The sequence below is a fragment of the Prionailurus viverrinus genome, chromosome B4, assembly GCF_022837055.1.
Source record: "Prionailurus viverrinus isolate Anna chromosome B4, UM_Priviv_1.0, whole genome shotgun sequence".
NCBI classification, from domain to species: domain Eukaryota; kingdom Metazoa; phylum Chordata; class Mammalia; order Carnivora; family Felidae; genus Prionailurus; species Prionailurus viverrinus.
In genome coordinates, this window is record NC_062567.1 from 72,937,116 (window position 1) to 72,960,986 (window position 23,871).

General features: G+C 46.5%; 2 protein-coding genes across 3 annotated transcripts; one reads left to right on the top strand and one right to left on the bottom strand.

Annotated features, from left to right (window-relative positions):
- Positions 1-2,823: 2,823 nt before the first annotated feature.
- On the top strand, positions 2,824-14,598 carry CCDC65 (coiled-coil domain containing 65). The gene is made up of 8 exons (XM_047865508.1): positions 2,824-3,165; positions 3,994-4,161; positions 10,281-10,450; positions 11,126-11,264; positions 12,201-12,398; positions 12,594-12,812; positions 13,930-14,082; positions 14,198-14,598. The coding sequence occupies exons 1-8, from the start codon at positions 3,034-3,036 to the stop codon at positions 14,513-14,515; spliced, it is 1,497 nt and encodes a 498-aa protein (XP_047721464.1). The 5' UTR covers positions 2,824-3,033; the 3' UTR covers positions 14,516-14,598.
- Positions 14,599-14,979: 381 nt separating this feature from the next.
- On the bottom strand, positions 14,980-18,241 carry FKBP11 (FKBP prolyl isomerase 11). 2 transcript variants are annotated; one of them, XM_047865509.1, is made up of 6 exons: positions 17,948-18,232; positions 17,700-17,765; positions 17,208-17,295; positions 16,910-16,943; positions 16,480-16,550; positions 14,980-15,218 (listed from the first exon to the last, which is right to left on the bottom strand). In XM_047865509.1, exons 1-6 carry the CDS (start codon positions 18,077-18,079, stop codon positions 15,001-15,003), a joined length of 609 nt encoding a protein of 202 aa, XP_047721465.1. In that variant the 5' UTR covers positions 18,080-18,232; the 3' UTR covers positions 14,980-15,000. The 2 variants fall into 2 exon arrangements, with proteins under 2 accessions (XP_047721465.1, XP_047721466.1); XM_047865510.1 differs by lacking the exon at positions 14,980-15,218 and adding an exon at positions 15,228-16,088 and having other exon boundaries at positions 17,948-18,241.
- Between the last annotated feature and the right edge of the window lie 5,630 nt (positions 18,242-23,871).

Here is a 23,871-nt window from a genome sequence, read left to right on the forward strand (position 1 = left end):
AGCCTGTTTCAGATTCTGTGTCTCCCTCTCTCTCTGACCCTCCCCCGTTCATGCTCTGTCTCTCTCTGTCTCAAAAATAAATAAACGTTAAAAAAAATTTTTTTAATAAAAATAAATAAATAAATAAATAAATAAATAAATAAATAAATAAAAATAAATAAAATCTTTGGGGGCACCTGGGTGGCTCAGTCAGTTAAGCCTCCAACTCTTAATTTTGGCAGGTTGGGGTCATGATCTCACAGTGGTGGGATCCAGCCCCTGCCTCCCCCACGCCACCACACGCATCAGGCCAGACTGACAGCATTGAGTCTGCTTGGGATGCTCTCTCTCTCCCTCTCTCTCTCTGCCCCTCCCCAGCTTGTGTGGGTGTGCTCTCACTCTCAAAATAAATAAATAAGCATTAAAAAAATATTTTAAAATGGGGCGCCATGGCTCAGTCAGTTAAGCGTCCTACTTCAGCTCAGGTCATGAACTCGTGGTTTGTGGGTTCGAGCCCTGCGTTGGGCTCTGCGCTGACAGCTCAGAGCCTGGAGCCTGCTTCAGATTCTGTGTCTCCCTCTCTCTCTGTTCCACCCCCCCCACCCCCCCGCTCACACGCTCTCTCTCTGTCCCTCAAAAATAAATAAAGATTAAAAAAAAATTTTTTAATATTTAAGAATACGGAGCACCTGGTGACTCAGTTGGTTGAGCATCTGATTCTTGGTTTTGACTCAGGTCATGATCTTGCGGTTTTGTGAGTTTGAGCCTTGCATTGGGCTTGGGCTTTCACACTGACCGTGTGCAGAGCCTGCTTGGGATTCTCTCTCTCCCCTCTCTCTCTGCCCCTTCCCCACTCACACGCTCTCTGTCTTACTCAAAATAAATAAACTTAAAAAAAAAAAGAAAAAATATTTAAAAATACAAATAAATAAAATATCTTTGTCTTCTTTCCTATCGCCTTATCATGTAACATAAGATGTATTGACCTTATATCATTGTATTTAAAGATTATATCTTGTTATTATCTTTACTTGGAGATTAAATATGGTTTAAGGACATGTGAATAGACAATAGGTAGACTTGTGATGCTTAATTTTATATGTAAACTTGACTGAGCCACAAGATATCCAGACATTTGGTCAAACATTATTCTGGGTATATCTGTGAAGGTATGTATTTCCGGATGAGATTAACATTGGAATCAGTAGACTGTGTAAAGAAAGGAGATTGCCCTCTCTACTGGGGGTGGGTCTCATCCAAACAGTTGAAGGCCTGAATAGAAAAAAAATGGCTGAGCTAGATGGAACTCCTCCTGCTTGACTGCTGAACTAGAACACAGGTCTTTTCTGGCCTTTGGACTCAGACTGAAACATCAGATGTATGTACACACATACACACACACACACACACACCCTATTGATTCTGTTTCTCTGGAGAATTCTAATAAAAGCGTTATACCTCACGTTTGAAACAACTTTATTGAGGCACATTTTGCATATTAACTAATTTGCCCCATTCAAGTATACAATTCAATGATTAAAAAAATTTTTTTAATGTTTATTTATTTTTGAGAGAAACAGAGCACACGTGGGGGAGGGGCAGAGAGAGATGGAGATACAGAATCGGAAGCAGGCTTGAGGCTCTGAGCTGTCAGCACAGAGCCCGACCTGGGGTTTCGAACTCCTAAACCATGAGATCATGACCTGAGCAGAAGTCAGACATTTAACCAACTGAGCCACTCAGGCACCCCAGCAATTCAATGATTTTTTAAACCAAATTTATCAAGTTGTCCAACATAAATCAATTTTATTTATTTTTTTTAAAATTAGGTGTTGTTTTTTTTTTGTTTGTTTTTGTTTTTTTATCTTAGAAGGAGAGAGAGCACAGGGGAAAGGGCCAAGGGCAGGGTGGGGGGGGGGGGCAAGAGAGAGCATTCAAGCAGGCTCCACAGTCAGCACAGAGCCCATCATGGGTCTTGATCCCACAATCCTGGGATCATGACCTGAGCTAAAACCAAGAGTTGGGCACTCAACTGACTGAGCCACCCAGCCACCCCCAACATGAGTCAATTTCGGAACATTTTCATCAACCCAATATGATCTCTCATGCAGATTTAATATTAATCTCCCCTCTCCCTCGTCCAAGCAATTTGTAGTCTACTTTCTGATGTTCTAGCTTTGCCTTTTCTGGATATTTCATATAATTGGAAACTTACAATATGTAGTCTCTTATGTCTGGCCCCTTTCACTGACCATTTTTTGTAGTTCATCCACATGGTAGTATGCATCCGTAATTTGTTTATTTTTATTGTTGAATAGTATTCCATTGTATGAAAAGAGCATATTTTGTCTATCATTCACATGTCAGTGGACATTTGGGTTATTTCCGATGAGGTTATTATGAGTATTGCTGCTAAGAACATTTCTGTGCAAGTCTTTGTGTGGATACATTCCCACTTCTCTTAGATTGATAGGTAAGAGTGAAATTTCTGGATCACACAGTAAATTTATGTTTAACATTTTAAGAAATTGCCAAACCGTTTTCCAACGCGGCTGCACTGTTTTACATTCCTACCAGCAATGTACAAGGGTATCTCCACATTCTCTCCAAAATGTGTTATTATCTGTATGCTAAAATATGGCCATTCTATGAAAAACAACCCCCCCCCCCCACCAACGTTTTAAAAGGCTTAAAAACTTTCAGTGAGGAGGCCACGGCTTTTGATAAGTAAAACAACCATCTCTCAAAAACTGACCGCGGTCCTCCAGCCAGCAGACGGCGCTCCACCAGGGTCCCTACTCCTAGCCTTTCACAACGCCATCTTAGTGACAGCCCCGTTGCTAGGAAACGGATATGCGTCTTTTGGCTCCAGATCCCAGCCTCACCAAGATCCCAGGCGCTCTCTCTCTTGCGGAAAGACTGAGATCTAAGGTCCCCGCTACCATGCAGGGGTAGTTCAGAAGGCCCTGTCCTGGGGTACTTTCCTCCTACCTCCTGTAAAGCTCTCCAAAGCAGACCGAGGATCGTTGCTTAGACACGGTCCCCCGCCCAGCTATGTCTAAGAAAGGGAAAAAGGCCAAGATGCCCCTGTCGGATGAGGAGCAGCTGCTTCTGTTTCAGCAGAAGTTGCTGGCAGAGGAGGAGATGGCCAAGAAGAAAGAGAGGCTCCTGAGCCAGTTCTTGAAGGTGATGGCTTCATGCATTACTCTCTGCCCAACCCCACCCACTCCCTACACCAGCCCTGTTGCCTTGATCCTCTCGTTGCGGCAGCCTCATTTTCATGCTGGCCTCCTCTCCTCCGGAAACCTTGAGAACCAAATATACTTAGATTTCTGGCAACATTGTCGGGGAAGGAACCAGTTCTTTGTGAAGTACAGAGGGGTCAAAGGGTAAGGAGGTTAATGGCACAACTGGGCCCCAGACCAGGACAGTAGGTGTTATTAGCTGTCCGAGCTTGTCTGAAATTCTGATATACTCCCCGGAGATATGTCATTACAAACAACATCCTGCTTTGATGTCTTCACCTGAAGGAAATTCACCCTTGCCCTCCCTAAAGTGCCATCAGGCTGTTCCTGTCTTACTTCAGACTATCCCCAAAAAGAGAATGGGAATTCCCTGAGTGTTAGTCATCAGGAAATTTGGTCCCTTAGAAAAAGACAAAAGGCAAGGTGTCGGTTGACAAACTGTGATCTTGTTCGTTTTTTCAAAGTTTATTTATTTTTTTTTGGGGGGGGGGGTTGAGTGGGGGAAGGACAGAGAGAGCAAGAGGGAGACAGAGAATCCCAAGCAGGTTCCGAGCTCCACCATGAGCCCTATTCAGGGATCCAACCCATGAACCTTGAGATGACCTGAGCCGAAATTAAGAGTCAGATGCTTAACCGACTGAGTCACCCAGGCGCCCCTTTTTAATTAATTAATTAATTAATTAATTAAAAAGTAAGTAATCTTGTTCATTTTACTGTAACAGGGCTTTAGGCCCTGACCTCCTGGGGGTGTATTTATTCCTTCACACAGGACAAGCTGGCCAAGGAGGAGCACAACAGTGCTCTGAACCTTTACAAGATTAACACACAGTGGAGAACTGTCCTTAGGGAAGTCAAGACCAGAGAGCTGCATAAGGACATTGAGATCCTCAGCCAAACGTTTGAACGAGTGGTGGACTGCAAGGACAGTGTCATCAAGGTAGGCACTCTTCCCAAGGAAACACTTGAACCTGGCTGCCCTGACCTCTTAATACAATGGGCCTACTGAATTCATTTGTCCATCTTTTATTTATTTTTTTTTCAACATTTATTTATTTTTGGGACAGAGAGAGACAGAGCATGAACGGGCGAGGGGCAGAGAGAGAGGGAGACACAGAAACGGAAACAGGCTCCAGGCTCTGAGCCATCAGCCCAGAGCCCGACGCGGGGCTCAAACTCCCGGACCGCGAGATCGTGACCTGGCTGAAGTCGGACGCTTAACCCACTACGCCACCCAGGCGCCCCTGTCCATCTTTTATTTTAATAGTTTTTTAAATTTTTATTTATTTGGAGAGAGAGGGGGAGAGAGAATCCCAAGCCGACTCCTCACTGTCAGTGCAGAGCCCAGCCCAGAACCCCATCTCACCAACCATGATCCTTGTGAGATCGTGACCTGAGCTGATATCCAGAATCAGTTGCTTAACCGAACCGACTGAGTCACCCAGGCCCCCCCATTTATTTTTCAGTCTTAAAGCCCTTACAAGATGCAGGCCGTGATGAAGCCGGCTATTGGTAATACCAGTTTTCACTGAAATGAAAAATAGAATACTGGGCTGTCATCCCTCTCCCCACCCCTCAGCATAGCCATTTTCTTTGGTTATCTACTGCCTAAAAACAGCACTATACAATATTAGAGTTGTAAGGCACAGCAGACATCACCCAATGACTTAAACTTAGTCCCGTGTCTTCATTTCAATGTGAGAAGCCTCAATTCCAGAGAAGGGAACTGACTTGCCCAAGGTGACACAGCTAGTCAGTGAGAGAGCTGGAACCAGAGCATGAGTTTCTTGATTCCCACTCCAGTGCTTTATTTAACCGAATTCTGTTGGGCCTCTTTGATTCAAGTTCAATGGCCTTGGATGAGATTGAGATCCCCATGGGTAAGAGTAGTTGTGGATCTCTAAGCAACTCAATCAACCATCCTTATGCTCTTGGACGATTCTTGAGTTGAGTCCATATCATCTTTTTTCTTTTTAATTTTATTTCTTTATTTTTGAGAGAGAGAAAGACAACATCTGCATTGAGCGAGTGGGGTAGGGGCAGAGGGAGAGGGAGAGAGAGTCCCAAGCAGGCTCCATGCTGTCAGCAGAGAGCCCCACAGGGGGCTCGAACCCACAAACCATGAGATCATGACCTCAGCCAAAATCAAGAGTCAGACATTTAACCGACTGAGCCACCCAGGCGCCCCACATACCATCCTTTTTTCTAAGGGATTTTGCTCTATCCCTTCTTTTATCCTATTTTTAACCTCTGTTTACTGACTCTTACTTAGACTTTTCTATCTGAAAACAACAACAGAAATCCCACATAAGAGCAAAATATACATTGTCAGCCTGGCATGCCCCCTCTTGCAAACACACATCTCTCCTTCACAGCCTAACTCTTGGGGGAAAAAAAAAATTAGTAGGCCTGGGCAAGCTTCAAGCGATACATATTAGGAGTCTCCAGATTTATAAAAACCATTATACATTAGAATTCCTCACCCCACCAGTTATACCTTATGGCCTTCTTTTAAATGTTTATTTATTTTTGAGGGTGGGGAGGGGAAAAGAGAGGGGGACAGAAGATCTGAAGCAGGCTCTGTGCTGACAGCAGAGAGCCCATGCAGGGCTCAAACTCGTGAACTGCGAGATCATGACCTGAACCAAAGTCGGACACTTAACTGACTGAGCCACCCAGGCGCCCCCACCTTGTGGCTTTTTACGTGACTTCTTCCGACACTTACTGGGAGTTATCAAATACCTGCTGAGAGGAGAACCAGCAGGGTTCATTTAGGGATGCTGAGCAGTGGCCAGGCTCCCCCTTCCATCAGTTAGCTTCCAGCTTTGTAGCAAACGATTACAGTCCTTGACTTAGGTAAATCACATATTGCTAATATTATGCACCTTCGGGGTCATTCCTGAATAACCGAACCTACACATGTTAAATGTGCAAATGTTAGTGATCCTCACCTGCTATCTCCACTTCACTTTTCATTTATCCGGCATCCCACATCTGATTTCCATCCTTCCCTAGGAAGCTGCTCTTGTAAAGACTACCAGGCCCAAATCATGGCCACTGTTCATCATTTCGTCATCTCCTAACCTGACTTCTCTGTAGCGCTGATACTCTTGGTCATGCCTTCCTTCTTGAAACTCCCCTTTGGTTTCCATGACACCATTCTCTCATGGTTTCTCTCCTGCTTCTGGGATATATACATCCAGTCCCCTTGGTGAGTTTATCTTCCTCTCTCCATCTCCTGAACTTGAGCATCTCCCAGGTTTCTGAGTCTGGCCATCTCACCCTTTAACCGGGTATCTAAGGTCTAGAGAGTTGTACACAATACCCTGGTTTTATTTATTTTTATTTTTATTTTTTAATTTTTTTAACGTTTATTTATTTTTGAGACAGAGAGAGACAGAGCATGAACAGGGGAGGGTCAGAGAGGAAGACACAGAATCTGAAACAGGCTCCAGGCTCTGAGCTGTCAGCACAGAGCCCCACGCGGGGCTCGAACCCACGGACCGCGAGATCATGACCTGAGCCGAAGTCGGCCGCTTAACCGACTGAGCCACCCAGGCGCCCCAATACCCTGGTTTTAAATACAACTTTTATGTCAGTGACTTCCTGGTCTGTAACACCAGTCTGGATTTCTTTCATGAATTCCACATCCTTCTATTCAAGATTCCTAGATATCCGTTCCTGGTTGGTGCATTGTCCTCACAACTGAACTAAGGAGTTCCCCCTTCCCTGGGCAGGCCCAGAGCAATTTTTCCACAATCTGGTCTTCCTTACTCTCTATTCAGGTGGTCCCTGCCATTCACCAGACCACTCAACAGAGAAATCCGGGAATCATCCTAGGGTTTGCCTCCATCCCTGACTTCTTTCACTAAGTTTTGTATAAACCTTCTGCTGAAGTACTTTTCAAAGCCACATCCTGCTCTCCTTCCCCCCTGTCCTGCTGCAGTTGAGACCTGGGCACTTTCTCTCATATGGACTGTTGCACTAGGCCCCTATCTTCCAGCCTTTCATGCCCAGCCACCTCCAGGTGACTGTCTACACAACTACCAGGATTATCTTTTTATTTATTTTTTTTAATGTTCATTTATTTTTGAGAAAGAGCACAAGTGAGGGACGGGCAGAGATAGGGGGACAGAGGATCTGAAGCGGGCTCTGCGCTGACAGCAGTGAACCTGATGTGGGGATCGAACTCACGAACTGCAAGATCATAACCTGAGCCAAAGTCTGACGCTCAACCAACTGAGCTGCCCAGGTGCCCCGGGATTATCTTTTTGAAACAAAAATCCGATCCTGGTACTCCACTGCTTAAATTTTAGTGGCTTCTTTCTTCCACAGAAAAAAATCCAAACTCCAGGGAAAAAAACATCAAAGCCCTACATGTTCTGGCCTCTGCCCGTACTTTTCCTTGTTTCTTACCTGTGATTTTGCACATGCTGTTCCCTCTATTTGGAATTCTCTTTTCCCCATCTCTTCAGTCTTCCTGGCAAACTCTCACTCCTCCTTCAGGAGTGATACAAATGACATGTGTCCTGTGAAGCCTCCCCCTGTGCTCTTAGACACAGGCACTCAGCCTTTTATATCCCACTGTCACAGGTACATCATTGACCTCGTAGCAATTTCCATGTTACACTGTAATTTTCTGTTTATCTAACACCTTTCCTACTACACGACTGCAAGCTCCTTTGGGGGCAATATGCATGTCTTTTCATCCCTGAATCCTTGGCCTCCAGCACGGTGCCGGTACATGACAGGTTCAGCAATCATCTGTTGAGTGAGTGAAGAGGCCTCCATTATCAGCACCTATTCCATAAGATCCTTTCTCATCCCAAACATACAAGGTAAGAGCCAGCTTTGCATAGAGGCTGTGGCAGCTTACAATGCATGGCTCAAGGTGCCTGGATCATGTGGGCACTTACTAAATCCTTTTTGTGTTTCATTCACTTTAATTGTAATTTGTTTTACTTTTTCGAATAGGCATTTCACTCATTATTCAAAATTCAAAAGATAAAGTGAAAGAGAGAAAAGTCCCCTCCCACCAGTGACTTCAGCCACCTAGTGCCTTAATCATTTTAATTTCATGAGTAAACCTTTTTTTTTTTTTTTATGTTTATTTTTGACAGAGAGAGAGAGGGAGGGAGGGGCAGAGAGAGAGGGAGACACAGAATCTGAAGCAGGCTCCAGGCTCTGAGCTGTCAGCACGAAGCCCAGTGTGGGGCTCAAACTCACGAACCACAAGATCATGACCCGAGCTGAAGTCAGATGCTTACCGAATGAGCCACCCAGGCGCCCCACAAGTAAACTTTTTTTTTGTACAAATTATAGTCCTACATCCTGTTTTTCCCCTTTTTCACTGAGCAATATATCCTAGGGACTATTCCACATTAGTCCATAAAGAGCTTCTCTCTCTCTCTCTTTTCTTAAAACAACTGCATAGTATTCTGTATTATAAAATGTTACTTTGTTTTCTGTATTTCCTGTATCTTGTAATTAGATCTAGTTTAGAGGTGTTGTATTCTTCCATCCAGGAAGCACATGCATCTGGTAATCTCTTCTTGTGATTTTTAAAAAATTTTTATTTGAGAGAGAGAGGGCGCATGCGCATGTGAGCGGAGGGGCAGAGAGAGAGAATCCCAAACAGACTTGCACTGTCAGCGCAGAGCCCAACGCAGGGCTCGATCTCACGAACCGTGACCTGAGCCAAAATCAAGAGTCGGGTGCTTGATGGACTGAGCCACCCAGGCGCCCCTCTTTTTGTGAAGTTAGCATTTGTTGTTTCTCTTTTAATTCACTGGGGGTTACAAAATGCTGATTTTCTAATAATGTCATTCCTTTTTCATTTATTAGCTTGAATACTTCTATAAAGAGATACCTTGGTCATTTACCATTCAGTGACCAAGAGGTACAGCTTATATAATAAAGGTAGCATAAATGCTTAATTCTTTCTCTGCCCTTTAAATGCCATTAAAAAAATTAAAAAAGGAATGAGTTGTCTGGTATCCTCCAAAGGTAACCATTTTTTTAAGTATGCTTATGAATTCATAATCAAAGATAATTGATATCTTTTCAGTTCATCATAGTTTTTATCCTTATTGATGCTCACACTGTCCCCTTTCTCGCCAGTGGAAGTGTTCCAGCTATCTATTACTACATAACAAACCACTCCTAAATCAGTGACTTAGAACAATTTCTTTTATTATTTCTCACGATCCGTCGACTTCGTTCACCCAGGTGGTTCCTGCTCAGTATGTCCCCTACAGTTTTCAGTCAGATGTCGGTTGGGGCTACAATCTTCTGAAGGCTGGACTGGGCTGGATGTCTAAGGTGGCTGGCGGTTGATTCAGAGAGTCAGCTGGGAGCTCAGCTGAACTGCTGACCAGAATGCCTTAACATGGCCCCTTCCCGGGCACTGCCCTTCTCACAACGTAATGGCCGGGTCCCTGGAGGGAGTGTCCCAAGAACAAGCATTCCAAGCGGCAGGAAGCAGAAGCTGCCGGGCCATGTAAGGGCTATGCCTGGAACTGGCGCAGTGTCATTTCCACTATGTTCTCATGGTCCAAGTAGTGACGGTGTCTGCCCAAATTCAAGGAGATGGAAGAAGGTAATACCTCCTGCTGGAGGAGTGGCAAGGTCACATTGCAGATTGTAGGATAGGAGATATTGCTGTGCGGATCTTTAGAAGACGTCCTCTGCCACAGGGAGCCACTTCTGTCGGGCTCCTGAATCCCTTTGACGTGACCCTATTGGTCTTCCATAGCTGCTTTGCTATGTTGTATGACAAGATACCCTTGGTTCTACTTGTTTCTCTTCTGCCTCACATCTTGGAGCCTCACTGTAAATGTCTTTTGTCCCTAGGACACTGGCAGGCTACCTGGGGTTCCCGGATGTCACTCTTACTTTCTATTCATGAGTGGGAGAACAGCACCCTTGGCGCCAAAGAGCTGGCGTCAGGAGCTAGGGGAAAATGCCGTTCGTGCCATCCAGCTGACCAGCTGAATACATTTTTATTTTCTCACACGGATGCCATTCAGCCAAAAAGGTAACTCCCTGTTTCCTACCCAGTCTTTAGCCACGGACCTGTCAGAAGCCGAGGAGCAGTACGCCCATGCCCTGCGCAGCCACCTGCACAGCATCGATCAGCTTTTAGCCCTGCAGAGAAGCCGGCTCAACCTCCTAGAGGAAAGTTACAACATGGAACTGGAGGCCCTAACCAAAGAGTTTGAGACAGAAAGGTATGGGGGCCTAAGAGGACTGAGGGATTGAGTCCAGGAGAGTATGCAGAGCCTGTGTCAAGGAGCTATCTATAAGCCAGCACCATGGAGCATCCCACCTTGCTTATGATATGACCCCAGCAGAGAAGATCCTGAGTCCCTTCTTTTTCTTTTTTTTTTTTTAAGTAGGTTTCACCCCCAGTGCGGAGCCCAGCGTGGGGCTTGAACTCACAACCCTGAGATCAAGACCTGAGCTGAGATCAAGAGTCAGACAGTTAGCCGACTGAGCCACCTAGGTGCCCCTCTCCTGAGTTCCTTCTAAACTAACATGTGTTTAAGCTTGTGGATTTAGCTTCCCTACAGCCATGCCAGGTCCCTATCTGTAACACCCTCACCACCTACTTTCAGCTATCAAGATCCAACCCATCTGGTAGGGATCAGGGATGGGATGGAGACTTCTCACTGAAATCTTTTGTACTTTTTCACTTGTTGTATCATATAAATGGACTGCCTGCTCAAAAATCAAAACAATCTTATTCATTCTTTCTGATCCCAAAAAGAATAGGGCCCACCCTCTCTCTGTTTACCTAGGAATTTATACTATTTGTACAGTTTTACCACATACTGCTTTGAGTTGTCATTATTGGTCCATATGCTTTATCCCTCAGTGCAGGGACAGTGTCTTGTCTCCCACAGGAAGACAATCATTGACCAGCATGAAAAGGAGATTCACTACCTACAAGATGTCTTCATGGCCATGGAGCAGAACTATATAGATTCTGAGTATGAAAGTAAGCTGGAGTTCCAGAGCATGTGGGATGATCTCAAAAACAAGGTATGGAGGGAGAGCAGCTGGGCAAGAGCTGGGAGAGAAGGGAGAAAAAATGCTCAAGGCCACTGGAGCTCGTAGAGACCCCTAATCAACACAGTCAAGAGAGAAATCACAGGGGTGATCTGTGAAAGAAACTGAGGCCCAAAGAAGTAAAATGACCCACCAAGGTTATGCTGCTGCTTTGTGGTACAGCCAGGAGGAGAATCCAGTTCTGCCCTTGGCCCCAAAGTGCTTTCCACCATCCTGGAGGCTACAAAGTTAGCTATCCTGCAGACCTGGGTTTGGGCATGGGGTTCTTTGTTTTTATTTTGCCCCACAATGTTTTGTAAATTAAAAAAAAAGTTTTTTAATGTTTATTGAGAGAGAGAGAGAGAGAGAGAGAGAGAGAGAGACAGTGTGTGAGTCAGGGAGGGGCAGAGAGAGAGGGAGACACAAAATCCAAAGCAGGCTCCAGGCTCTGAGCTATCAGCACAGAGCCCGATGCGGGGCTTGGACCCACAAGCCACGAGATCATGACATGAGCTGAAGTCGGACACTCAACTGACTGAGCCACCCAGGTGCCCCTTGTAAATTTTAAAATAAGCTTCCTACATTTAAAAATTGAAAGGTTTCACATAAAAATCCTAAATTTAGCTCGCCTTGAGAAAAGATCTGGTAACACTGGGCCACGTTTCCAAATGGGGACATTCATGGGAAGCCGGGCAGATAGGCCACTACTCCCAACCCCCCGTGGAGCATTTCCTCTCTGGTTCACCACAGGCCTCATCTAGCATACAGCACGTATTTATAACATCTGCCTGGTCTTTGTAGGCATTTTCATTGGCGACCTCTGCACCCTACTATGTTACAAACAGTTGAAGAGGATGAGGTTGCTGGAGGCAGTAAAAGGGCACTAATAGGGTAATTCCAAGCACTGGCTATTTTGGCACCACTTCCTAGAATTTAGAAGAGAAGCATTTTCTAAGACTGCACCTGGAGAATACAGTAGAAGATCTGTGGAGAAGGTTCCAGGATGCACTCAAGAATTATACTGATGCCACAGAGGATCAAAAGATTGCCTTTGAGACTCTGAAGGTGAAAGATGAAAGAAGCTCCAAAGAGATTGAAGCACAGATGAAAAAAATACAGAAATTACAGGTTAGTGCAGCCAACTGGAAATACTCACTGCTTTCACTGCTCCGTTATCCCCTATTCATCCCCCAATTTCTACTGGACCCCTGGCTGGGGAAAGGTGATATCCCTGGATTTCAGTCCCCGGATGGTCCTTTTGCCTGTCTCGTTGTAGACCTTCAGCCAGGCAAGAGTTTACTCTAATCTATTCTGTTCCTCCAGGACTCCATAATTATTTTAAGAGGCAAGATCATGGCGCACAGCCATGAGAATGAAGACCGGAACCAGTACATTCGTAAGGACAAGGAGCTGGTCCTTGCACAACTGCGAAAACTTAAGGCCCAAAGGAGTCACGCCCGGGAAATATCACAGGAAAACTTGGTCAAACTTACTTTGGAAAGTAATGCCACCCTCAAGGCCCTGAGAAAGATTGTTGATAAGGTAACGAAGGGGAAAGGGCAGTCAAAACAAAACCAAGAAACTTGGCTCCTGCGAAGTGAAACGGGTTTGAGAAAGGTAGAGGGCTTTCTCCTGCTTCCTGCCTGAGTACCTTTTTTATTCCATGTTTCCTCCCCTCTCACATTTTATTTTACCTTATTTTATTTTTAAAGCTTATTTATTTATTTTGACAGAGACACAGAGAGAGCACAAGCAGGGGAGGGGCAGAGGAGGGTGGAGAACAGGGGGCCAAAGCAGGTTCTGTGCTGACAGTCCAATGTGGGGCTCAAACTCATGAACCACGAGGTCATGACCGGACCCAAAGTCAGAAACTTAACCAACTGAGCCACCCAGGTGCCCCCCCTCACATTTTAAGTTAAATGAATTAAGGGGTGCCTGGGTGGCTCAGTTAGTTAAGCGTCCGACTCTTAATTTCGGCTCACGTCATGATCTCAGTCAGGAGATTGAGCCCCACATTGGGCTCATGCTGGGCATGGAACCTGATTAAGATTCTTTCTTTCCCTCTCCCTCTGGCCCTCCACTGCTTGCTCTCTCAAAAAAAAAAAAAAAAAAAAATACAGGGGCGCCTGGGTGGCGCAGTCGGTTAAGCGTCCGACTTCAGCCAGGTCACGATCTCGCGGTCCGTGAGTTCGAGCCCCGCGTCAGGCTCTGGGCTGATGGCTCGGAGCCTGGAGCCTGTTTCCGATTCTGTGTCTCCCTCTCTCTCTGCCCCTCCCCCATTCATGCTCTGTCTCTCTCTGTCCCAAAAATAAATAAACGTTGAAAAAAAAATACATATATATGTGTGTGTGTATATATATATATATATATATACACACATACATATATATACACACATACATATATATACACACATATTTATGTATACACACACACACACACACACACATATATATATGTGTATATGTGTATATATATTCCAAGTATATAAATACTTGGAATAGTGCTTGGCACCTAGTGAAGAGCCTGTTAGATGTATTTATTACTCTCATGTCACATTTGGATGCATACTTCCCTGGGTTCAAGCAGGGGAACCAACTCCACTATTTCCCCTCCCCACCCCCTTTCCTAATAAAAGGTCTCTTCATGCTTCCGATAGGGTGAAAAGATCCTGAAACTTGCTGAAATATGTAGGAAATTTGAAACAGAGGAAGAAAAAGTGCTACCTTTCTATTCGTCAGTATTGACTCCCAAGGAGCAGGCGGAGATAGAAGAAATTTACCGAGAGGAGCTTACTGAGGAGCTCTCAAAGGTAAAGTTCCTAGGGCCCCAGAGGCCATCACCCAAGGTTGGAGATGATGGGCCACTGGGCTTACATTTGCTAATGGGCCCCACCACGTACCTTGTCCCTTTAACTCAACTCCCAGGTGATCGTGAACTATACAGGGATGGAGAATTTCTGGAAAAGGTACAACAAAGTGAAACTGGAACAACTGAGCCTCCAGCAGAGACGCGCCCAGTTGTTAGAAATCAACGGCAAGTTGCGAGAGATGCTGAAGCAGTACTTGGATGGCATCTCGGTGAGTGATGAAGTGCTGAGCCAGCTCAACCCACTCTTTATCGTCAACCATCGAAGCAACTTACCCCAGCTGTTGTCCACACCGACCACCCAGCCAGGTGACAAGCAACCTCCAACCACTTACAACATCATTGAGGCAGCCCACGTGATCTCCCATATCCTGTGATACAAGGAGTAAATCTCTTTTCAAATCCCAAATGATTTTTTGAGAGACCCAAGGACTTTGCTATTAAAATTTTCCATGGGGTTTGTGAGCTCTTTATATTTTCCCCATATTGAACAGAGCAGTCTCACTGGAAGACACTAGGAATACAGTGGCCCCACAGAGTGGAGCTAATAGCTAGGCAAACATCAGAGGCTCATTGCTCCAGGAAGCATTGCTTCTTGGAAGTCTGGGCACTGTGGGGGCCAACACCCATACCTTCGGGAGGTACAGATCCTATGGGAAGACTCAAGAGCAGGTCCTTGGCAGGAAGTTAGGACGGGAGGAAGAGGCAAAGGCAGAGGTGATCCAAAGCCTTCAAACACCCCATCAGGCAAGATCCAACTCAGAATGCCTTTTTCCCCAGCCCTTTTCCTCATTCCCACTTACAGAAGTAGCCCCAGAAAGTATCAGGTGAAGAATACAAAGAAATTTTTAAAAATTATTTATTATTTCTTTTTGCTCTTGTTTCGTTTCTCTTCCTTGAGCTTCTTTTTGGAGACTTTAGGTCTGGTGGCCTTTTTGTATAGGTGATACCCAATGAGGCCCAGGAGGGCTGGCACCATGGCCATGCCTACCAGAGGCAAAATGCCCTTCACCAGCTTTTGCCAGTAGTTGGCTCGGATCAGTGCAATCAGCTCCACATCAAACTGCAGCACTGCATCCGCTGGAGGCAGAGAGGAGGTGAGGGTTAGAATCTCTGCATTTTATCCAGGGCTCAGAATCTAAATGAAAGCAGGGGAAGGGCAGGCCACACCAGAGCAACAACTATGAAGCTGGCAAGATTTAAATGTGTTGAGTTCCTTTAGACAAAAGTAGAGAAGAGTTATGAACAGAGTCTATTGGTAGTTATGTTCGCCCCAAATCTACAAGTGTGGCTTGTGTTCACGGACAGGTTTTTGATAGCACAGGGAAACTTCCCACAGGGTGTTCTCCATTTATAAGTGAGAGAACCTCTATACTAATGACTCCATTTCCAAACAGCCACATCGATAGAATCTTTGCAGGCCTGAAATTAATTGAATTTAACCTAGATGTTTTAAAATTGCACCAACCAATGAGCACACTGATGTGACTGTTACTAAGAAAACATAGATGTTTCAACATAAGAGCTGGAGAGGAAGAAGGAGGTGGCTTAAGAAGTAAGGAGCCAGGGAATGAACAGGGGTGAGTCAGGGGAGAAATACAAACACTGGAAATGGGGAGATTAAAGAGCTTCGGGTAAAAGAGTTTCTCTTTAGTTCCATGACCCTCTTTCCGGTTTTCCCTCTCAGTTGTAACTGGGATAAGAACTTTTATACTAATACTCTGAAGGACAAAACCTTTTAGCCAACAGAGCATTTGTTATAACCCAAAGCAAGAGATCTGCATCTTAGGAAATCTGTCCAGCCTCAGATCTTCAAGTATAGATATCAGCAGTGACCTGTGACAGCTTTTGAAGTTATAGGGTAGGCTTGCCTTTTACAAGTTGTTTTTTGTTTTGCTTTGTCTTGAATTACTTGACTGATAATTTTTACTGTCTCTTTCCTGATGGAGGCTGAAAGGAAGGGTAGAGGTGTGGTGAGAAGCCATGCCAGCTGCACAAACGACACAGGTTGGAGTTGTGGAGAAGCGGCAGGAGAAAGGTCTAGAGTTCTGAAAGGGGTAGCACAGGCAACAGACCCAAGTGGTTCAAGCAGGTGTCTCCTCCCTATAAAGTTGCTGTCTGCTAGAGGGCAAGCCAGGTGGCCTAACAGGTTATATGTCTCTAGTCCCTGTTGGTGACCTGAAGAGGAAAACAGTGGCCCTGCAGGAGTCCCTGGCCGCCCCTGTCCTTTTCAGCAAACTGGGTTTAGACCTTCTCAAGCTCCAGACAAAGTGTACAGCTCCTTGTAGCTCTGAGGGACTGGGTATTTGGATTACCTGAGAGAGAGGCCTAGTCAGATTACCTGGGATGGACGGTGGAAATCCCCTTTTTCCATAGGCCAAGTGAGAAGGAATGGTTGCCCTTCGCTTCTCTCTGATGGAAGGAATGTGAATCACAGCTAGAGGTGGGACCAGGTGGGCCAGTGGCCTCAATCCATCTGAAGCCCCACCAGCAAAACTCTCTGGATATTCACCCCAAAACATGAACTTTCCCACTGAGCACTCAGTAGGTTGACCAGGAAAGGTCCCCCACATGCCTCAACTCCTCCAACAAAACCCACAGCCAGATAGGCAAAATGGCTTTGGATGCCCTTAGGGGTCCCAATGACCTGGACCCGCCCAGTGCAAAGCCTTTATCCACATTCTTCTGCCCCCTCTAAGAACAAGAATAGCAAAGTAAACCTCCACCCATGCTAGGGGGGTACCCAAGCCCGCCCCTGCCCAGATACTCACCCCACACACATGTCTAGAAGGCTCTGCTCCAGACCTTGAGGAAGAAGACACAACTGAACAGGAAGCTACCTACATTCCCCAAATCCCAAGGCTCCCTTTGACCCTCAACTGAGCTCCCCCTTTCTCAACTGCCTGGTTGCCAGTGGGGTGTGAGGCAAAAGCAGTGTTAGAAGTGGGGTTTGAACCTGAGGACGTGACTGGGAGAGTCGTGGGGGCACTTCCAAGGTAACTTAGAGATCGAAGAGGCTAAGGAAAGCTTAAGTTAGGAGACGTAAAATGGGAGGCGCAGGTCACATACCTGGGATCACCTGCTTTTGGCCAAGTTCTATAACCAGAGGATCTCTGGTCAGGGAAGTGTCAATAATGCGTCCATCTACCAAGCTGCCCTGGGGGGAGACAGCAGCAAGAGCGCACACCTAGTACCTCTCTCTCAGCAGGCGCACACCACACACACCTGCGCCCCTGGGCAGCGGCGGCCAGGCGGCAACCCCCTGGCAGCTGCAGCCCAGCATTCCCCTCAGGGCAGAAAGCAACAGGAAGCCCCGAAGGGCTGGCACTTCTCGGAGATCTCCCCACCCTACTCTTCCCCACACCGGGACGGAACTGGCGGAAGAGCTGGGAGGGGAAATGGGCCGGGAAGAAGAGCGCCCCTCCCCCCGCCACGTGCTCGACGACCCCAGAGCCCCAACTTACTCCCGAACCGCTTGCCACGTGTCCCAGCCAACGCTGACGTGTTCCAGCAGGGCGCCGCCCCCTCCCAGGCCCCGCCCCGGCCCCCCAGATCCCTCACCGTGTAGTGTATGTGCAGCGTGTCTCCAAAGGCAGCGGGCTCCGCGCAAGGCTCAGGGGGCTCCACCTATGATCGGACTACAGGAGTCACGCAGGATCCTCCAAAGGTCCGTTCCTGTCCCTAGACCCGGTACCCACCCCCCAACTCAGTTCCCACACTTGCTCGCCTACCCGCTCCCAGGTTCGTTTAGACCCCTTCATTCCCTCCCCAGGCCCAGCTACCGCAGCCCCAGGACACTCTCTCCTCACCAGGGTCTCCACTTGGAGGGTCCGGACGGGACTTTCGGTTTCGAACCCAGCCTCAGCCCAGCACACCGCCCCACTGAGCAGCAGCAGCAGCAGCAGCAGACGGAGCGGGAGTAGCGAGGGGCGCAGGGTCATGACTGGACGCGGGGCAGGGCACGGGGCACCAGGACAGGCTGTTCGGGTGGCGGCGGCTAGGACAGCGGTTCCCTCGGCGCCCAGGCTGTACTGGACGGGACGGGGCGGGTAGCAACGCGCCAGCTCCTCCTCCAGCAGCCCTTCCTCCACCTTGTCCCCACCTCCTGGAGGGAGGAGGCCGCTGGGAGCCCTCCCTACCCTCTAAGATCGTGAGGTTGCGGATTTTGACCCCTCCGTTTGCCGTTCTGTCCCTTAGTGAGAGGCTGGATCACTGAATAGCACCCACTTATGATGACCTATTGTGTGCCAGTCACTTGTCTGTAATTCTCAAAACCACCCTGAAAGGTAGGCATAATTGTTTCCATTTTACAGACGAGGAGCTGGGTGCTCAGGTTAAGTAACTTGCCCAAGGTCTTCTAGCTAGGTGGCGACAGAGACAAGATTCAAACCCATTATTGCCTGAGTCCAGCGTGTTTGTTCTCTGCCCTTTACTCTTAAGATAGGTCTCTTCACACCTGTCCTGGCAGTGTCTGGCTGCCCCCCATCCCCCCAGCAGTTGTTAGAGATGGCATCCCTCTCCCACTTCCAGCCCTTCAGCTTGAATTTCTGGAGGTCATATATCCAAAAGGAGACAGGTAGCTAGCTGTACCATCTCCCTGTCCTTTGGAAAGTTAATTTCAGAGTCAGGAGGTATTTTCCTGTAAGGATAGGGTGAATCCCTGATCATTTCCTGACACCAACATCTCCTTCCTCCCTTCATCAACAAGTTTGTCAAAAGGGCAGCTCCCTTTTGTTTATGCAAAGACCTCAGTTTTTATTTTTATTTATCTTGCCCAATGTGGGGCTTGAACTCAACTCCAATACCAGCCAGTCAGGCACCCCAAGGGACTTCAGTTTTTAAGAGGGGTTTTAAATTATTTCGGGCAATGCAATCAGTCCCCTTCTGCATGATTCAAACCCTCACTGCCCACTCAGGCCTTGGCATCTGAATTCTGCTCCCTCAAAAAGTTATCAGTGAGCTCAAAGTCACCAAATTCTTGGGTCATTTCTTGGTCCCTTGTCTTACTTCTTTAATGTTTGAGAGAGAGAGAGCAAGAGTACGGGATGGGGAGAGAGGGAGAGAGGGAGAGAGAGAATCCCAAGCAGGCTCTGGGCTGTTAGCACAGAGCCCGACGTGGGACTCAATCTCACGTGAGATCATGACCTGAGCCAAAATCAGAAGTGTGGACGATTAACCAACTGAGCCACCCAGGCGTCTTTCCATTGTCCTCTTTAGCATCTCTCTGGTATTTGATGCAGTTGAGCTCTGAATGCCCTCACAAACTCTAGATACAACTGCCTACTTGGTATCTCCACCTACATGTTTGACCAGCACCTCAGATCAACACACCCAATACTGTACTCATTCCTTTTTTTCCTTCCATCCCATCGGTAACAACCCAGACTTCTCTCCCAATCTTGTTTTAGTGGCTCTGCTATTAGCATTCTTCTAGATTCTCATCTCCCACACCTAATGATTCTCCTTTGGACTCTCCTTCCACTGCCTCTCCATGCCTTCTTTCCATTCCCAAGGCTACTACCCTATTTAAGCTCTCATTAGCTCTCTCTTTGGGGTTGTTTAAAAAGAAAAAGCCCCCTCAGGGTGCCTGGGTGTCTCAGTCCATTAAGCACCCAACTCTTGATTTTGGCTCAGGTCATGATCTCACAGTTCATGAGTTCGAGCCCCGCGTCAGGCTTTGCACTGGCAGCACAGAGCCTGCTTGGGATTCTTTCTCTTTACCCCTCTCTCACTCTACCCCTCCCCTGCTCATGCTCGCTCTTTCAAAATAAACATCAAAAACATTTTTTTAAGACCCCCTCAGGAAGGAATTTCTAGGGATGATAGAAAGCTCTATATCTTGATAGGGATGTGGGTTATATGGTATGTACATTTGTCAGGACTTCTCAAACTATAGAAGAGTTGTGCCTTGCACTGCATGCAGATTATACCTTAAATGAAAAAAAAAAATCTACAAAACTACATTTCCAAGTCTTCCTTAAAGCTGGATAAGGCCATGTGACTAAGTTCTGGCCAGTAAGTCATAACAGAAGTGTTGGAAATCTTATCCTGGACTTCCAGCAAGGCCCTTAGTGGGAATTAGCTAAGAAGTGTGTCATTGTGTGCTCCTCTTCCTCCCCCCAGGCTCCTTCCCCCTTCCTTTTTTCTGCTGTCTGGAATGTAGCTGAGATGAATTACACTCTAGCAGCCACATTAGAGCATGAGGTGACCATGAGGAGGAAGCTATGTGTGAGGCTGGTGAAGCAAAAAGAAGTCTCAGCCCTGATAACTGTAAAGCCACCACACCTGGACTGCCTACCACCAGATACTTTTCAATTGAGGTAGAAGTGAAATTTGTCTTGTTTTTAAAAAAAGAAAGGAAGAACATTCTAAGCCCCTCATCCCCAGCCTACTTTAGCCCATTCTGTGCACTGCTGCGGTCTGCTCGGCTTGTCATGGAGCCTACAGCCTCACATGGCCCCATGAATCAAATTGAGATTCCATGACATGCCAGTTGAAAGCTTTCACTATCTGGTCCTTATCTGCCTTTCCAAACCTGGCTTTTATTCCACTAAACTAAATGCCTTTTAAAGACTGCAACCTCATCTTTCTCATTTCTGTGTTCCATTGCCTCGCCTCGTATGGTGTTTGACACATAGATGCTCATTAAACACCTATGAATTGAACCAAATCCCCTTCCTGCTCATGGAATGTGGTCTGGCATCAGATCAACCTTCATCATGTGTTTCCATCTCTGTGCCCTGGCTCATGCTCTTCCTTCACCTGTCAAGCTTCCTCCAAACCAAGTTCAAATATCACTTCCTCTGTAAAGTCCTGATTCCCTTAGCTAGAAGTTACTTATTTCTGAACTTCCAGCATACACTCAGGGATGTTATTTTCTGTTGTGTTGCAATTATTTATGTGTGCCTCACTTCTCCCTTTCTCTCAAGAGCCATCTCACTGATGGCAAGGACAAGGTTGTGATCATGTCTGGAGTCCCCCAGGTACTAGCTGTACAGTACCCCCCATATAACAGATTCTAGACAAATGTGTTTTATTTTGAATAAATATTATGCTATGCAATACTTTTAATACAATTAAAAATATCTATGCTAATTTGGAAAAACTTCAAGACAAATGTATATACCCTTATGTTAAAAAAAGCAAGAGGGTGGCTCAGTCCGTTAAGTGTCTGACTTCAGCTCAGGTCAGGATCTCACAGTCCGTGAGTTCGAGCCTCGCGTTGGGCTTTGTGCTGACAGCTCAGAGCCTGGAGCCTGCTTGGGATTCTGTGTCTCCCTCTCTCTCTGCCCCTCCCCTGCTCATGCTCTCTCTCTCTCTCTCAAAAATGAATAAAACATTAAAAATGAGAAAAGCAAAAATAATAAATGTGATATGAGTCCATTTATGTTTTAGCCCTTCCCCAAATGTGTGGAGCTACATATATTTAGAAAAGAGACTACCAGAAGGAGGCACACCAAATAGCTGAGGGTGGTTACATTGAGAAAAACAGAGGCAAACAGGTTTCACATGTTGCTCTGTACATTTATGTATTGTTTGGATGTTTTGCAATGAAGATTACTTTGGTTACAAAAATAAATTTCCAAATTAAATATTAAATGAATGAACATGACATATAACAATATAAGGGAAGGTGTGAGAGATGTTGAATGAATTATGCTAATAGAACTAAAGGAGCCAGCAAGGGGGGGAAAAAGGAATCCTTGGGATTAGAGAGGTCATGGGCAGCTTTGTAGATCTTAAAGAAAAGTATTTTTAAACAAGTGAGAAAGGGGATAAAGGCAGTAGGCCGGATATTTGGGAAAAACTAGTATACCAGTTTGGCTAAAGTAATGGATTCAAGCAGAAGAGTAGAAAGAGGTAGCTGGGGAGAAAAGCAAGAGCTGGTTGTGGAGAGATTCGATGTCAGACTAAGGCAGTGGGAATCCACTGAAGGTTTTGGAGCAAAGCGGTGAGAGCCCATACTGCACTTCCGCATGGGCTGACTGGAATGGTTTCATGAAAATGGAGGGCTGCTGCCCGGTCCAGGTCCAGGACTCTGAATGGAAAGGGGAAGTGAGGATGGAGTGGGGGTGGGGGGCAGGAGTGAGACTAGGGCAAAACTAAGGCAACAAGATCACCCACAGAGGGCAGCACAAGCCCACCTGGACCCAGAAGGGAACAGAGAGGAAGAAGCTCTCTCCTTGGGTGAAGTTAGGAGAACAGAGAAAGGTGAGATGGTTCTGGGAAAGGTAGAGGAGCTGGCACAACCCTGACTGGAGGCACAACTTTGAAATCAGAGGGCCACTCCTGGAAAGGCCTCCACCCTTCAAAGGGTCTCTGTCAGTGAGTACTAGAAACTCTACCACAGCCCCCTGAACTCATGCGGGGCCCACCAGGCGGCCCAGTTTGGTTATGGACAGTTATGTTTATTCACTCATCAAAGCTGAATGCCTATTATGTGCCAGATAGTAAGCAGGGCACTGCTTTTTAAATGTTTTTAATATGTTTGTTTTTAAGACTGTTAATAAATAAAAAGCCTGTGAGTCAGCATATGTAAATCTGGATTCAAAAGCTAATGCCATATTTTCAAGGGTATGCATACCCTGGATGATAAAATGTTTTTTTAGGTATGGTTATGCACTCGCTCATCCAAAACAAGCAGTACTGCTCCCCACTCCCCCCATGGCTGTTCATCCCATCAGTATGTTTTTCCCTAAGGCATAGGCAAAAACTGAGATTCTCCATCTCTTATCACCTAAAGCCAAGAAAGCACCTCTTTCTACATTAAGAATGCAGAAAGAAGCTAACATCTAAATCCCTGTGGTTCAGAGCCCCAAGCTAAGTCCTCCAACCCTTAAAAGGTCTTGTACTCAATTCTGTTCTAGGAGGACTCTCAACAATGTGTGTGATGAAGGGGTGGATGTTGGGGGGGCCGGGGGGGGGGGGGGGGGGGACAGGGTGCCAGGTGGACAAGTTCATTCTCAAACCTCCTGCCAGGCCCAGACTGACTGTCCAGACCTCTTCAGAGACAGCTTTCAACGTGCCTGGTTAGGAGTAAGGGTGGTGGGAGGAAGCGTGCATAGGTAGCACTGGTTGGCTCTGGGCCTAGAGAGCCAAAGTTCTGGCTTGAGTGTCATCCTCTCTACTCCACGATGTTCAGTTCGGAAACCAGATTTGTTCCTAAACTAGAGCCCAGATCCTCTCTTCTGTAGCTGATGGCCAAAGTGACACACATAAGCAGACACTCACCTTCAAGCCATGATGGTCGTCAGTCCTGACACAAGTTCGTCACTTCCAGACCTCCAGCCACTGCCTTCAGTGGCCTTGCTCCCTTTCATAAGGTTTGGATTTCCTCAGACTTAACCTCCTCTTCCCTTTGCTCAGGAATTCAGGGTCATTTCTTACCCAACCCCAGCAATCAGGGCCAGGAAACCCAATTAGAATGAAAAACCTGTAGAGGAAGGAAGGCCACTGGATCCTATCTTTCCCCAGCGACCAGCAGGAAACTCTATCCCTCCAGGTACCAGGTTAGAAAGTAGAGAGATGGACTTTGACCCTCCTAATTCCACACCCTTCAGAACTGGAAGCATTCTTAGTACTATGACTGCCTGCCCAAAGACACCACTCTGTGCACCAAGCAGTAGCAAAGGGGTATCCCCCAGTTATTCCCCAACTCTCACTACCCCAATGTACTGCACTATGGATATCCCAAAGGATTTCAAAGCGTCCCAGAAATGGATTCCCAGGTCTA